General features: G+C 42.9%; 1 protein-coding gene across 1 annotated transcript in view; it reads left to right on the forward strand.

Moving 5' to 3' along the window:
- Positions 1-773: 773 nt before the first annotated feature.
- PYGL (glycogen phosphorylase L) overlaps positions 774-15,791 on the forward strand; it is a 42,582-nt gene continuing 27,564 nt past the window's right edge. The window contains exons 1-4 of the mRNA XM_033188064.1: positions 774-1,347; positions 8,369-8,470; positions 11,053-11,131; positions 14,416-14,519. Of these exons, the coding sequence (XP_033043955.1) occupies positions 1,105-1,347; positions 8,369-8,470; positions 11,053-11,131; positions 14,416-14,519 (528 nt within the window). The 5' untranslated portion in view covers positions 774-1,104. The remainder of the gene's footprint in view (positions 1,348-8,368; positions 8,471-11,052; positions 11,132-14,415; positions 14,520-15,791) is intronic.

Genomic DNA, 15,791 nt, shown 5'->3' on the forward strand with positions numbered 1-15,791 from the left:
GAAAAGAAAAAAGAAAACTTAATTCTGGCAATGGACTCTTTCTAAAATAATATATTAATACTACTTAATGAGGAAGAACAAACCTCTGACATCCTAAAATGCCAAGTGTTTGCCTTTGCCAAGGTTTAAACATACATAAACATGCATATTCAAACAAATACCACCCAAACTGGAGGTGCAAAGATCAGCCTGTACAGCACAGTAACACAGACTGGGTTGTTTTTTTGTAAATAAGGCAACTAGTCCAGTGAGTAATCCCTTCATTTTCCACACACATACCCTTCTGTTTTCTCCCCCTCTTCCCCCCTACACCCTCCACTGCGGTTAAAAGATAATTAGAAGAAGCCTAAAGTAAAAGCCCCTGCCGCATAATGAGCCTAGAGCTTCACCTCACCTACTCTGATTCTTACTAACCTACCTCTAAGGATGAGCGACAGGGTGCTTACCCACAGGGTGAACTTGGGTCCAGGAGTTAAGAAACTTGAACCCTGGAGTCCTCAAAAAAAACTGAATGAAAACAACAGAGGCGCCCTGAGGATCCAAGCTGGGGCGGTGCCAAGGGCTGGCAAGGGAGGTTGGGACAACAGAAGTCACACGTGCCGTCCTTCCAGATCCCGGCGCTTATGGAAGAAGCCACTCCAAGTGAGAAATCCTAACAGTCATAATGGCATAACAAATAAACATCTGCAAAACGGCAGTCTGCCAACGACGTGCTTCCCTACACAGACGTCTTCCTGTGTCTCCACACTCTAGAAGGGAGAGGCGGGACAAACGCTGCCTCCGCAGATTTTGGAGATTCGGAAGGGAGCTCCAGAACCCAGGTCTCGGGCTGGCAGGGGTCTCGCCGGCGCTTGGACCTCGGCTCCCACCCCCGAGCCCACCCGCGGCCCCAAAGCCCCAGGAGGGGCCGGACACTTCCTCTGCCCTCCGGCCTGGGTCAGGAGCCAGGACGCGATGGGAGTGCAGTACCGCCCGAGGGGGCGGGCCCCAAACTTTCGTGCGCCTTGAAAGCGGCTGGCGCGGCAGAGCCGACTCCACCCCTGCCCGGCAGCCCCGCGCCTGCGGCCGCACATCCAGCTTTCTGCGCTGCCCGCCGCCCCAGCCATGGCGAAGCCCCTGACTGACCAGGAGAAGCGGCGGCAGATCAGCATCCGCGGCATCGTAGGCGTGGAGAACGTGGCAGAGCTGAAGAAGGGCTTCAACCGGCACCTGCACTTCACGCTGGTCAAGGACCGCAACGTGGCCACCCCCCGCGACTACTACTTCGCGCTGGCGCACACGGTGCGCGACCACCTGGTGGGGCGCTGGATCCGCACGCAGCAGCACTACTACGAGAAGTGTCCCAAGGTACACGCGGGCGGGCGGTCGGGCGGGCCGGGATCCAGCCCGGAGTCGGAGTCTGCGGTCGCGGCCGGGAGGGACGAGGTGGAGGACCCCTCAGAGCGGTCCCTTGCACCCGGTCCTTGCCCGGAAGTCCAGAGGAGACGTGTCTAGGCTGTGGGCGGGCAGCCTGGGGGACAGATTTGGCCTCCCCACCGACGCCGCACTCATGTCCCCGAGGTGCTACCGCCAGCGCCCCGCCCAAACACTGTGCGGTCCGCCCCTAGAAACCGCCAGGTGGGCAGAAGCCCAGGCCCCTCTCGCCTGTCCCTTCACAAACTTTTGGAACTTTGACTCTCAGCATTTAATCAAGAGGTGACGGGCGCCTCTTGTCCTGTGTGCGGGACACTGTTCTCTGCCCTGCACACTCAGCCCTAAACAAAAGGGACAAAAATTCTGCCTTGCTGGAGCTTGGTGTTTAGGGAGGGGAGACAAATACCGAACTGGGAAAAGGTCGTAAGTCTCAGGCCTCTCCGAGTGGCTGCCTAAGTGTAGGGCCGAGGAGGGGCAGGGTCCCGCTCCAAGCGTAGAGCTCCGCCCACCCATTCTCGTGAGCCGGGTTCCGAGCTCCCGCACTTCCGTGAGTCCTGCGCAAAGAAAGCCCAGGGCCAGGCAGTGCCCTGGACTCGTACTCCCCGGAGACACACACTCACCCCACCCTTAGCCCCTCCACCCCCGAGGCCTGCCTCCAGAGCTGCTGAGGAAGGCTGGTCAGGGACCACTTCCATCCATGGCGTGGGGACGGAAGCAGAGACCTCCCTAGGGTGATTTTGGACCTACAGAGGGACAATATCTCTGCCTGACAGTTGGCTAAGAGGGCCAGAGGCAGTTGGGAAGGACTGGGGAGGACATGGCAGGCAGAGGGATTGTGTGCAGGCTGGAGTGAGGGCGGGTGTGAGTCTGTATTGGGAGAGGAAACTGGAGAAGCCAGGTGGAGACATATTGGAAAGAATAAAATATTGGGATACATCCCAGGGGCCGTGAGAAATATATATAAACGTTTATTAGAACTTTTTAAATATGTAAAGGTGTGAAAAAAAATGGACTATAATCCCAATGCCCAAGAAACTCCGTAAGAATTTTTAAGAAAGGAAATGAATGTAAATTCTCATAGTAAGAAATCGCAGCTGTAACAGCTTTCAAATGGAAAGTAACTCTTCTTCACCCCAAAGACCTAGGCCTCCACCAAGGTAGCAACTGCTAAAATGTATCCTTAAAAATTTAAATGCACCTTAGAAAACACTTTATGTATACATATATTTACTGTTTTGTTGTTTTGTTTTGTTTTGTCTTGTTTGAGACAGAGTCTCACTCTGTCGCCCAGGCTGGAGTGCAGTGACGCCATCTTGGCTCCCTGTATCCTTAGCCTCCAGGGTTGACGCTATTCTCCTGCCTCAGCCTCTTGAGTAGATGGGATTACAGGCCCCTGCCACTACACTTGGCTAAGTTTGTATTTTTAGTAGAGAGGAGGTTTCACCATGTTGGCCAAGCTGCTCTCAAACTCCTGGCCTCAAGTGATCCTTCAGCCTTGGCCTCCAAAAGTGATGGGATTACAGGTGTGAGCCACCGCGCCCGGCCACTATCTTTTAAAAATTTATTTATACAAAGGGAATGCTACTAAGTACACCATGCTGCGCCTCTCATTAAAAATTATTTTTAACAATTTTAAGCGGAAGGATGGGACACAGAGCATATATTAGAAACACACACTCACGCCTCTGTAGCATTTAGCATCATAGAGCACCAGAGAGTCTTGTATGTTTTTCCTTCACTGGCTTATGCTGTGCTTTATGGTTTTCCTGGTTCTGTGACTAGTTTCTTCACTGGGCTCTCCTTTTCTACGTGAGTGCCGGTATAAGCCAGGAATTCTGACGTGTATAAACCAGGTATTCTGATAGTGATACACTGGGGATACAACAATGAACATGTTTCATTCCACACGTGTTCATCAAATATCTACTCCATCACAGTCATCTGTCTAAACAAGATGGTTCCTGCCCTCATAAATTAGAGCCAGTAGGTATGTGCTCCTTTCCCACCCCCCTTACTCTCTAATAACTATGCAGATGAATCCCAAATATGGATCCCAAGTTTGAATTCCTTTTCAAACTCTATGCGTACATTTCTAAGTGTTTAGTGAACATACTGAGATATCTTCCTATTTCCTCAAACTCAGCATGTTAAAAACTCAAACCATTATTTCTCCCAATCCTGCCCCATCTTCTGTATTTTGTTTTGTTTTGTTTTCACATGGAGTCTTGCTCTGTCACCCAGGCTGGAGTGCAATGGTGCAATCTCAGCTCACTGCAACCTCCGCCTCTTGGGTTCAAGCGATTCTCCTGCCTCAGCCTCCCGAGTAGCTGGGATTACAGGTGCATGCCACCATGCCCAGCTAATTTTTGTATTTTTACTAGAGACAGAATTCCAGCATGTTGGGCAGGCTGGTCTCGAACTCCTGACCTCGTGATCTGGCCACCTCGACCTCCCAAAGTGCTGGGATTACAGGCGTAAACCACCGCGCCTGGCCTCTGTGTTTTTTGTTTTAATGCCATTGCCATCTTGACAATCCAGACACAAACTTTAGTCTCACTTTTTGGCGTTCAACTGTTTGCCAATTTCTGTTGATTTCTGTGGGTTCCCTTGAATGACCTGCTCTCTTCCATTCTGTCTTCCTGCCTTGGTGAGGCTCTAGCTACCCATTTGTTGTAGCAGACTTCTACGTGGTTATTTTCCTTTCTAGAAGTGGTAAAACTGGCAGCCTGAGGCTGAGTAAGGATAGCAGACATATTTTGTTGGCCAAGACGTTTTTCAGGAGTTTAATTTTTAGCACCTGTGGGCAGGACTTGCACACTCCTTTTCTTAGCCCGGTACTCTTCTTTGCTTTATGTGACCTCAGTTACACATTTATTTTCTCTGCCTAGTTCCTGAAGGCATTGGAGTATACGATCCCATCTCATTCTGTGCATTGTAGTTTGCTTAAGCTTCCTAAAGCAACACATCTTGCCCCATGCTCAGTTATCATTGACTCCTCTTGCCTGCCATAGTCCTTAAGCAAGTATTCAAAAGCCCTTCTCCATCCAGGTGGGCCTGTTCTTCCCTGGTTATCTTCCATTACCCTCTGTTCCCACCTTGCTCTCGCAACAAACCAGTCCCCACTGCGGGGCCCCCAACTCACTTGCAGTGTCTTTCCTACCACATTTCTATGCTCAACTCTTGCCTGACCTGCAAGTCTTAGGTTTATTGACAGGTGTTCCAGAGGTCTTCCCAGAAGTACCCAGGCCCTCTGACTAATGCTGGGGATAAAAATAAAACACATATTTGAAAAATATGTGTTATATCTTCTTTATTTTATTTTACAAGGCTTTTGAAAATATCCACTTTTACATAAAATACTAGTAATCATAGTACAGGCTTGTAATTTATAAGGTATATTGGAGATGCTCATATATTTTACTATTAGGCATATGTAACAAGTGTTTAGAGACCATTAATTAAGAGGATGACAAAGATCTATTTTTTAAGGTCTTATGTATTCCCAAATATAAGGAGAGATTACCTCCAAAAAGTTATTTGTGAGAAAACAGGGAATCACCGTACATTCCTGTCCTTATAAAGCCTGTCATGCAAGGAAGTATTTTCTCATTTACTTTATTTTGAGCAACCACATATTTCTCAAGAAAGACTTTGAAGTATTTTTAAGAAGACTTAACTTCGTACTAATGTGGAATCATTAAAAGGGAGGCAAAGATACTTAATACAGATGTAGTCCTTATTCCTGGGGGTATGACCTCACAATTGCAATTGTGGAACATATACTATATAAACAAGCTTTTTATGGATTATTTAAAAGAAAAAGGCAAAACATCATGATTATAGAGATAATGAAAATACACACAGGGAAGGATTTTTTTAAACTGGGTAATATTATGCAAATGGGTATTTGTGGCTTAAAATACTATTTCCTGTGACAGCAGTCATCACGTACAAGAGCACCAGCCATTGCCTATGTCTGCCCCAGAAATGTACTTTCATCCAATCATTTGAAGGCATCTAATAGCTGGTGAGGGTTCTAGTAACAGCATTATAGACATTCAAACAACTTGGATGAAAACGAAGATGATGTGTTCTGGAAAGCAGTGTTAGGTGGCCCGTTAGGACATGGATGTTGACTCTTTGTTGTGAAATTTAGAATTCAATTGTTCATAAAAGGAAAATGGGAAAGAATGAAATTTCCAAGTTGACATTTTCAAATAATATTTTGTTTTAAATATTTATGTGTAACTAGTGTGTTAAATGTGATAATAGGCCTTTATTATACTGAATTCTGTTCACAATTTTTTTTAATGGGCCAAATTCTTTTTTTTTTCTTTTTTTACTTCTTATCTTACGGAAATGGGGCAATCCCTAAAATTTGAGGTAACAATGTTGGTGCATTTACAGATTTTTTCCATTTTGTTTTGTGTCTAGTAGAGAAGCAGAGGATAAATGATATGGAGAGTAAGATATTGTAAAAGGGGACGATGAAGTTACTCACTGGTTCTATTTTATTTTTTTAATTAGTAAACTGTGCTTGTATATAAAGAAGGTTTTTTAGCAGATCTGACCGTTGTACCTCTCACCTTCAAATCTGATGCTATTTGCCTGACTTTCACCATGTCAAAGGCAAATAATGTCTAAGTCAATAGAGAAATTTCCAATTTCAATAAGAACAAACACCAGTAAACCTTAGGTGTCTTCTTGTACATAAGAAACTTGCCAGTAAATAGATCTTATAGAAAAATTTGATTCTAAAATTAATTGTAGGCCGGGTGCTTGACTCATGCCTATAATCCCAGCACTTTGGGAGGCCGAGGCAGGCAGATCACCTGAGGTCGGGAGTTCAAGACCAGCCTGGCCAACATGACGAAATCCCATTTCTACTAAAAGTACAAAAATTAGCTGGGCATGGTGGCGGCTGGCTGTAGTCCCAGCTACTCAGGAGGCTGAGGCAGGGAGAATTGCTTGAACCTGGGAGAGAGAGGTTGCGGTGAGCCAAGATCGTGCCACTGCACTCCAGCCTGGGCGACAGAGGGAGACTCTGTCTCAATAAATAAATAAATAAATAAATAAATAAATAAATAAATAAAAAAAATTGTAAAATTTCTTGCAGTAATCAGTCAAGGAGGAATATTTTCTAGCCATGGGGTGTGTGGGAGTTAATCTTTGTGTTTCTTGGATGACTTGAGGTAGTCATGGCCAACCCACCTTACCGGAGCCCACTGAGGTGCCCAATAAATATTTTATTAATGAATGGTGAGCTATGGCAGTCTGACTTCTGTTTGTCCAAAACTTATGCTTTATTCATGAGGCTCATGAACAGGAGGGGGAAAACACAAAACGTTGAATCTAGTTAGTTAGATGAGTTTGCTTTTTTTCTCCCTGGGGGTAAAAGATACTGAATTACTTTGCCAAAAATAGTGCTTTGTCAAAACCTGGTGTCAGTAACACTTTTATTTAGTCCTTCATACATCTTTATAGGAGTGTTACCGGAAAGGAGTCACCATCCCAGACCCCAAGAGAGGGTTCTTGGATCTCACACAATAATTTGAGGCAAATCCATAGAGTAAAGTGAAAGCAAATTTATTAAGAAAGTAAAGGGGCCAGGCACAGTGGCTCACGCCTGTAATCCCAGCACTTTGGGAGGCCGAGGTGGGCGGATCACCTGAGGTAACGAGTTCGAGACCAGCCTGACCAACAGGGAGAAACCCCCATCTCTACTAAAAATATAAAAACTTAACAGGGAGTGGTGGTGCATGCCTGTAATCCCAGCTATTTGGGAGGCTGAGGCAGGAGAATCACTTGAACCCGGGAGGCAGAGGTTGCGGTGAGCTGAGATAGCGCCATTGCACTCCAGCCTGGGTGACAAGAGCGAAACCCTGTCTCAAAAAAAAAAAAAAAAATTAAGTAAAGGAATAAAGAATGCCTCTTCTGTAGGCAGGGTAGCCCTGAGGGCTGCTGACTGGGATTTTTATGGTTATTTATTGTTTATATGCTAAACAAGGGGTGGATTAGTCATAAATTTTCTGGGAAAAGGGTGGGCAATTCCCGGAACTGAGAGTTTCTCCCCCTTTTAGATCGCATGGAGTAACTTCCTGACGTTGCCTTGGCATTTGTAAACTGTCATGGCGCTGGTAGGAGTGCTTTTTAAAGCATGCTAATGCATTATAATTAGTGTATAATGAGTAGTGAGGATAATCAGAGGTCACTTTCGTTGCCATCTTGGTTTTGGTGGGTTTTGGCTGTCTTCTTTACCAAGAAAGAAGTCTTTAAGGAAGACTTGGAGGCCGAGTGCTGTGGCTCACGCCTGTAATCCCAGCACTTTGGGAGGCCAAGGCGGGCAGATCATGCGGTCAAAGATGGAGACCATCTTGGCCTTAGTAGAAATTCCATCTCTACTAAAAATACAAAAATTAGCCGGGCATGGTGGCGCATGCCTGTAGTCCCAGCTCCTCCAGAGGCTGAGGCAGGAGAATCGCTTGAACCCAGGAGGTGGACGTTGCAGTGAGCCGATATTGGACCATTGCACTTCAGCCTGGTGACAGAGCGAGACTTTGTCTTTAAAAAAGAAAAGAAAAGATTTTGAAATATTTTAAAATATCTTAAGTCCATGCTAATTTGGAATCATTAAAAAGGAGGCAAAGAAAACCTTTTATCAGCAAAGTTTTTGTGACCTGTATCTTGTGCGGACCTCCTATTTCATCCTGTGACTTAGAATGGCAAACCTTCTGAGAATGCAGCCCAGTAGGTCTCAGCCTTATTTTACCCAGCTCCTATTCAAAATGGAGTCGCTTTGGTTCAAACACCTCTAACAGGAGTCTCATTTGAACCTGTGGTGACATAGTCCTGCCTATTTGTTTATTATTGGTGACCTAACACATGACCTTGTGTTTTTATGTTAAGTAAGGTTGATCTCTTAGAGGAAACATTATCTTTCTTTTCTTTATTTCAGAGGGTTTATTACCTCTCTCTGGAATTTTACATGGGCCGAACATTACAGAACACCATGATCAACCTCGGTCTGCAAAATGCCTGTGATGAAGCCATTTACCAGGTACATTGTTCCTAGATTTCTCTCATCCTGTCTCTTTAAATTTAATGTGCACTTCAGGAAACTTGGGGACATTAAACAAAAAAATAAAGTGAAATAAGAGTGAAAAATCACCTCTATAGATGTGGCTATTACAAACTTTTAAAAATATACATCACTGGTCATCTCTCATTTAAGAGGAACAACCAGAAAAAGAAGTTAGAGAACTCATTATGACTCATGAGAATTTTCTTTTGCAATCAAAGTCTTTGACAGCATTCCCCACAAATTACATTTCAGAAATTAATGTCTGAACAAGCCTTTTAAAAGTACTTGAGTCTTCTGCTATCAGAATCACAAGCTTTACTTTGGGCTTCTATCTCATTTTTAAGAAATGATCAAACTTTGTTATTCATGTATCAAGGCAATTTGTGAAAATGATCAGCTTTAAAAATTCTGTTGTCATACTTTCTCTGTTGCTTAATGAAAGGTAAAATACACTTCCTCCTTAAAGGAGGAGCTTGAAGTATTAACCCTAATGTACTAAGTTGTTTTCATGAATATATTTAACTTTTTCTTTCCTGAGCTTCAGGCACCTTCACACCCAAAACAGGTAGTCCTTAACCTTTTTAATGTGGTTGAAAGGAGAAATGTGTATTTGCAAAGACAAATTCTAAATGAGAGACTGTTCAAACTGTTCCTTTCCTTTGCCATAGGATTGTCCCCTCATGTGTTCTTCGCTCAAGAACAAACACATCTACGTAGAGCCAGGTCATACCTAACCCACACGTATGTGGTTAGGTGGAGTATTTCCTGGGAAAGAACCCCTGCAGGTCCTCTCCATGTCCCTTCCCTCTCCTTCCCCTAATATCAGCTGAAAAATAACATCCCTCCCTTGGAGTAGCCTATAGCCAGCCGGGGTGACGTGATCCATGTCTACTTGCTCAAAATTTATGTCTTTTTTTTTTTTTTTTTTTTTTTGAGACAGAGTCTCATTCTGTTATGCAGGCTGGAGTGTAGTGGCACGATCTCGGCTCCCTGCAACCTCCACCTGCCAGCCTCAGCCTCCTGAGTAGCTGGGATTACAGGCATGCACCACCATGCCCAGCTCATTTTTGTATTTTTAGTAAAGATGGGGTTTCGCCATTTTGGCCAAGCTGGTCTCGAACTCCTGACCTCAGGTGATCCACCTGCCTTGGCCTCCCAAAATGTTGGAATTACAAGCGTGAGCCACCGTGCCGGCCTGTATCACACTGTAGACTTACATTTTTAGAATTTAAAAGTGCTGAGTGTTAGCACCAGCAGTTGGCTTACATGGAGGAACCTAGTAAGCTCTAATCTGCAGAGAGCAAATTTGAAAGCCCCTTTAACGCTGAACAGAAGCATAACCATGGTTGAGCTCGTAAGATACAGTTGTCAATACCTGTGTGAGAAAGTAACTTTTGGTATAAAGGTAGGGATCCAAATAGGTGGCTCCATGGAAACTGGGGCACAACTTCAAGCATTGGTACATATTCCACATATGTTTTTAAATGTGCAAATTATTTTTCCATTTAAAAAAATAGCCGGTTTCATGGGTTGCCTAACTTTCAGATAAGAACCCAGTTGTTTCACAACAGACCACCTTTAGCCATGCCTGGGCTAGATTTGCATCTAGTAAGCATAGAACAAGTTATTTGCCTGACCAACAATTCTTTCATTGTAAAATGAGCAATGCAGTGTGATCTCCAGGGCTGCAGGGCTCTGTCCCGAGTGCACAGGAGCGCTGTGGACTCTGCTGTGTGATCCCCAGCACTCTGGGGCAGGGAGCTGCCTGGCAATCAGTCCCATCCATGTCCAAATTCACAGATGCTGCTTGGCTTCCCACAGCCTCTTATCCACCCCAGGGAAAAGGATTTTACCCCATCCAGCGGGATTGCAGGACTGCGGTTTCCCTGCCTGCTGTCAGGCCCCAGGTCTCCGGGGCAGTGACTCACTAACTGGTTTTGAGTTAACAACTTTTGACCCTACTGAGTAAATATGCTGTGGTCATGAAAAGATGAACTTTAGTCCATTCAGGAACATCTGACCTCAGGCCTTTTGGTCATTTTCAAAACCCCTCAGTCCAACTAATATCAGCTTGGTACTGGACTGTTTCTGAGGTTTTAACCCTACTGTACACACACACACACACAAATGTTTTCAATGATAATAGCTAACATTTATTGAGGAATATCCATCCAAGAATAGTTCCAAATGCTTTGTTTGTATAATGTTATTTAATTCATAGCAATCATCAATGAGGTAGGTACTGTTAGCCTCCACTTTTTTTAAATAGGAAAATTGAGGCATAGAGTTAGTAGCTTGCCCAGGGTCATATAGGAAGTAACAGAGTCAATAATGGACTTTTAGAGCCTACACTCTCCTCCATGCTGCAGCTGCACCATCTCATACAGTTTGCCTCTGCAGTCAGTATCTGATGCCAGAACAACCTTCAAGGGAGCTGATGCTAGTTTAGGTACACAGCTAAACCTGAAAACCTTTACCCAGAGCTGTAGGAGATGGCTCTCCCTCTGAATAGCCTGAATTTGTATCTGCTTCCGATACTGTTTTCCCTTCATTACCAGCTTGGATTGGATATAGAAGAGTTAGAAGAAATTGAAGAAGATGCTGGACTTGGCAATGGTGGTCTTGGGAGACTTGCTGGTAAGTGACATTGTGAGTGTATTATATTGTCTGGCCGATTGAAGACATCTAAGATGCCATGCATGACCATGCTTGGAAGAACCAGACAGGCTTCCTAGAAGAAGTGCAAGGTATGACCTGGTTGTAGATGTATTTGATGTATTTGTTCTTGAGTTTGCACTTTGGTTTGATCAATTCTACACAAATAGTAGAGATGGGAACTTGAACAAAAGAGACACTGCTTAAAACTCAGTTAACCAGATCCTTCCTATGCACTTAAGGGTATGTTAAGTGTTGACAGATTAAAAAATTTATTACGCTAGCGTCCACTTTGATCACTACCCCGGTTCTGCACTCCTCCCTATAGGGGGTCATAGGGAACAGTTTAGTGTTTAGAATTCCAGACCTTTTTTCTGGAATATGTATCTTCCAGACCTTTTTTCTACATATTTACACACACACACACACATATATATATATATTCATTCTGTGAATATGTATATATTCACAGAAAACATTTAATTTTTAAGAAACATAATCACACTGTATGGCTTTAATACAACGTGATTTCTTTTTTAATTTGGAGATCTATCCAGGAAAGTACATCTAGGTCAAAAGTAGCGCCTTTACTTCACTGTTATTTGTTCAAAGATTCTCAACTCACATCCTTGTGTGGCATGACCTGAGTTAAGTTGCCACTGTTTTGTTTTATTTTATTTTTTCAGTGGTAGACTTCAGGTCAGAGGCATGACCCCAGTTGGTCAACCATTGTCTTGCCTTGTGCACTTGACTGCTTGATTGACTAGTGGGCAATGATACACTAATATTATTGGTATGGTTTTTTAATTAATGTCCTTTTTGTGTATAGATACAATTTGAGTTCTTTGCTTTTTTCAGGGAATAATTTTTCAGCAAATATATGGGAAAGCACTAAAAATATAATACCAGCTCCATTAATTTAGAAAATACCCGTCTCTATAACCTAGTAATTCCACTTGATATCTACCCTAAAGAAGCACACACGTAAGAAGACATGCGGGGAAAATAATTGTTACAGTATAGTTTATAAAAGTACCACACTGATTGTCGAAGAACGAAATTGATCTAGATGTACTTTCCTAGATAGATATCCAAATTAAAAGAGAAATCAAATTGCATTAAAGCCATACAGTGTGATACCATTTATGTTTTTTAAAAATTAAATATTTTCTGTGAATATATATGTGTGTGTGTGTGTGTGTGTGTGTGTGTGTGAATATGTAGGAAAAAGATTTGGAAGATATATATTCCAGATATATATGTGTGTGCATGGGTGTGCATATGTGTGTGTGTACATAGGTATATAATGTGAATATGTAGAATAAAAGGTCTGGAATTCTAAATACTAAACTGTTCCCTATGACCTCCTGTAGGGAGGAGTGCAGAACTGGGATAGGGATCAAAGGGGATGCTGGCATAATAAATTTTTTTGTCTGTAACAATATTTTTAAGGAAGATGCACTAATGTATTATCTGTGAAATTTAAATTTAATAATAAAAATATACTACCACACGTGTATCAGATTGTATTCTATGAAAAATAATTATCTCCTCTCTTTTAGAAATTGTTCAAAAATCTTCTGATTTTGCATACACTCAAATTACTAGAAATCCATTTGGATCTATTTCATTTTTTTTCATCCTTAGTACATTAGTCACAGTGTGCTTTAACATTGCCATTAATAATGAACAAAACAAAATAAAACAATGCCTGTGGGATACTTGCCACCTTCCTGTGAAGGTAATTATCTGACAATTTAGTAGGCTTTCTATGGGGCTGCAGGAAGGCCAGCAGCGCTGATGAAATGCACATCTAAGAATAAAAACCAGCCTGCCTACCTTTTATGTGAAGCCCGAGCCCTCAATCTTTGTTGGCTAGGTTAACTCTGTGCCCAACATTCATGACATTGCTCCTTAAGTTGACCGATGAAGTCAGAGTGAAGAGGCTGATGAAGCTGAGAATTCTCATTAGATGATCTCATCTAAGTTGGGACCCCCTCTAAGGATAGTCTGATCACGACTCAGGAAAAGCTGAAGAGCCACAGCTCAAAGAGAACAGGAATGGGAGCAGAGCCAGGCCATATGTGAGCATAGGGACTGGCGATGTTAGAAAAACTTGAAAGCCTAGGCCGTTTGTGTTTGTGGATCTCTGTTTTAAGGGCTGTACCACCAACCTCATTCAGTCCCTTTCTGTTTGATCTACAGCTTTCAATATTCTTGTCAGTTTTAATTCCTACTATACACTTCCTCATTCTCTGTATATTTCTCGGCTTAAATTCCTGGGAGGGACAATCTGATTAGTGTAACGCCTTAGTTCTCATCCAGCCACAAGACAGATCCTTACCCAGCCTGTTGGTTAACTGTTCTGGATCAGATGCCCTGTCATCAAATAACAGAAAATCCAGAAAAATGGTTCAGTCAACAAGGACATGTGTTATCACATAACAAGAACTCCAGAGGATAGGCCATGCCAAGACTGGTTTATTCAGCAGCAGGAGTACAGCAGGACTCCAGGTCTCTGGTCCTTTTGTCTTTCCCCTCACGGAAAAAAGATAATGGCAGCAAGGAAAATCTTTCCCAGAATTCTATACCCAACAGACTTTCTAGCACCTCTCATCTGATTGAATGTCATTGTATGCTCATGGAGAAGGAAATACAATTGCTATGATTGACTTAGCAGATTAGAACAATTGAGCAAGATTCACTTCCTGGTTCAGCCTCCCTGAAGCATATGATCAGCTAATATCTGAACAATAGTAGAATTCCATGAGCCAGGAAGAAACAGAGCTGGCCACAGAATATCTTGTCAGTCAGGTGCTGGAAGGAAATGGGACATATATAAGTTATACTCTCCTGGGACTGTCTTTTCCAATGGGGTGAGTCTTAGGGGAGGATAGAGACAGCTTCCCTTAGAAAAGGCAGTGTGGGGACAATAATCGACATTATCTCGTGCAGGCTGACTTCCTTATCTGTTCTCAAACAAAATGTACACAGTGGTTATTTCTAGAAGGTGAGGTTATAGATGACATTTTCTTCTTTATACGTTTTTTACATTTTCTAACTTTTGTATAGTATTAATTTTATAATTAGAAATGAGTTATTTTTAAAAAATCAATACCCATTGTGCAGTAGTATCTGTGCTTTAGAATACAAATGTGGTTCTTCATATAGCAATGTTTTGTGGCTACCATGTGTTTTAGGGAAAGACTGGAAATTTTGACTCAGCTTAGTGACTCTATCTTTTGCCTGTGCTCTGTTGAATGTAGCCTGCTTCTTGGATTCCATGGCAACCCTGGGACTTGCAGCCTATGGATATGGCATTCGGTATGAATACGGGATTTTCAATCAGAAGATCCGAGATGGATGGCAGGTGTGTGAGCTATCTTTCTAAATTTTGTTATTAAGATACTTCTCTTTCATGGTGTTCTGGATGATTTATAATATATGGACCTTTAACATAGAGCTGTACTAATTTCTCTGGCACTTGGTTGGTATCAGTGAGTTCTATCTATCCATCTTCCCACTTCAGAATGTAAGTTTCCCAAGAACAGAGAGCCTTCCAGTATCACTCATCACCAGATCCATGGCACCGAGTGCAGTGGCTGACTCACAGGGTGCTCTGAAAATATTTATCACTGACTGCCTGAATGTGGACCACTGAAATGTGTGAAATTATGGAGGGCACGTCTTTGACTCATGATCTCAGCCAAGAACCCTTGATGGTAGGAAGCACAATGCCATTTTGTAGGTGAGAACACTGAGTCTCTGAGGAAGTAAAGTTACCTCAGATCACACTGCTGGCAAATACATGTCCATATCCCCAGACTCCCAGGACCACATTCAGTATTCTCTTCTACACTCAGAGTCTTGCCTTCCTTAACATGCCAAGGTTATAAGATACAAGCCAAGTGTCCTGATTTTTTTATAAGATGAAATCAGACAGTGTTGTTAACTTACAGCAAATAAATCTGGCACGCATTTAAGATATATAATTACATTGCTCCATAGAAATTTGTACAAATCTATCCAAATGACACTACTTTTACTTTATATAACGAAACCAGATTGTTAGGAAATTTTTTTTTTTTTATCTCTAGTAATTGTTTGAGTCTACAATCGCCCTAGTGTGGACAGTTTTTGCTGATACTAAGTGTGATTTAGGCTTTGTCTCTCCCTATTTTTGTCTCATATATACACCATTGACAGAAATATATATCTTCAGTTTCCAAAAACCCTGAGCTCTCTGAGCCTTTCCCACACTTATGAGATGAGTCCAACAAGAGAACGCTCAGGGACTGGATGCAGAGACCTAGGCTGATGCCAGGAGAAAGGAAGATGGCCCGATGAGAATGAGTTTAGTGTCACCACTGCCCTCTTTCCCTCCCTCAGTATTTGGATTCTTTATGAGCCAAGGAAGGGAAGAACTAAAAAATTTGGTTTGATGAGAGAGTGTGCCAAGGAAAAAAGCTCAGGAGAATATTGGGGATAGAGTAGAAGACAAACTTCCACATTTTGCTAAGGACCATTGCTGTTTATCTTTAGCTACCCGCAAATAAATAAAAGCTGAGAGGCAGCATCTTATAGAAGAGAAGCCTGAGTCCCAATTTCTCATTTGAGACCTAATGTCAACTTAGGAGACCTG

Source organism: Trachypithecus francoisi, unplaced genomic scaffold, assembly GCF_009764315.1.
Source record: "Trachypithecus francoisi isolate TF-2019V2 unplaced genomic scaffold, Tfra_2.0 Lachesis_group3, whole genome shotgun sequence".
NCBI lineage: Eukaryota > Metazoa > Chordata > Mammalia > Primates > Cercopithecidae > Trachypithecus > Trachypithecus francoisi.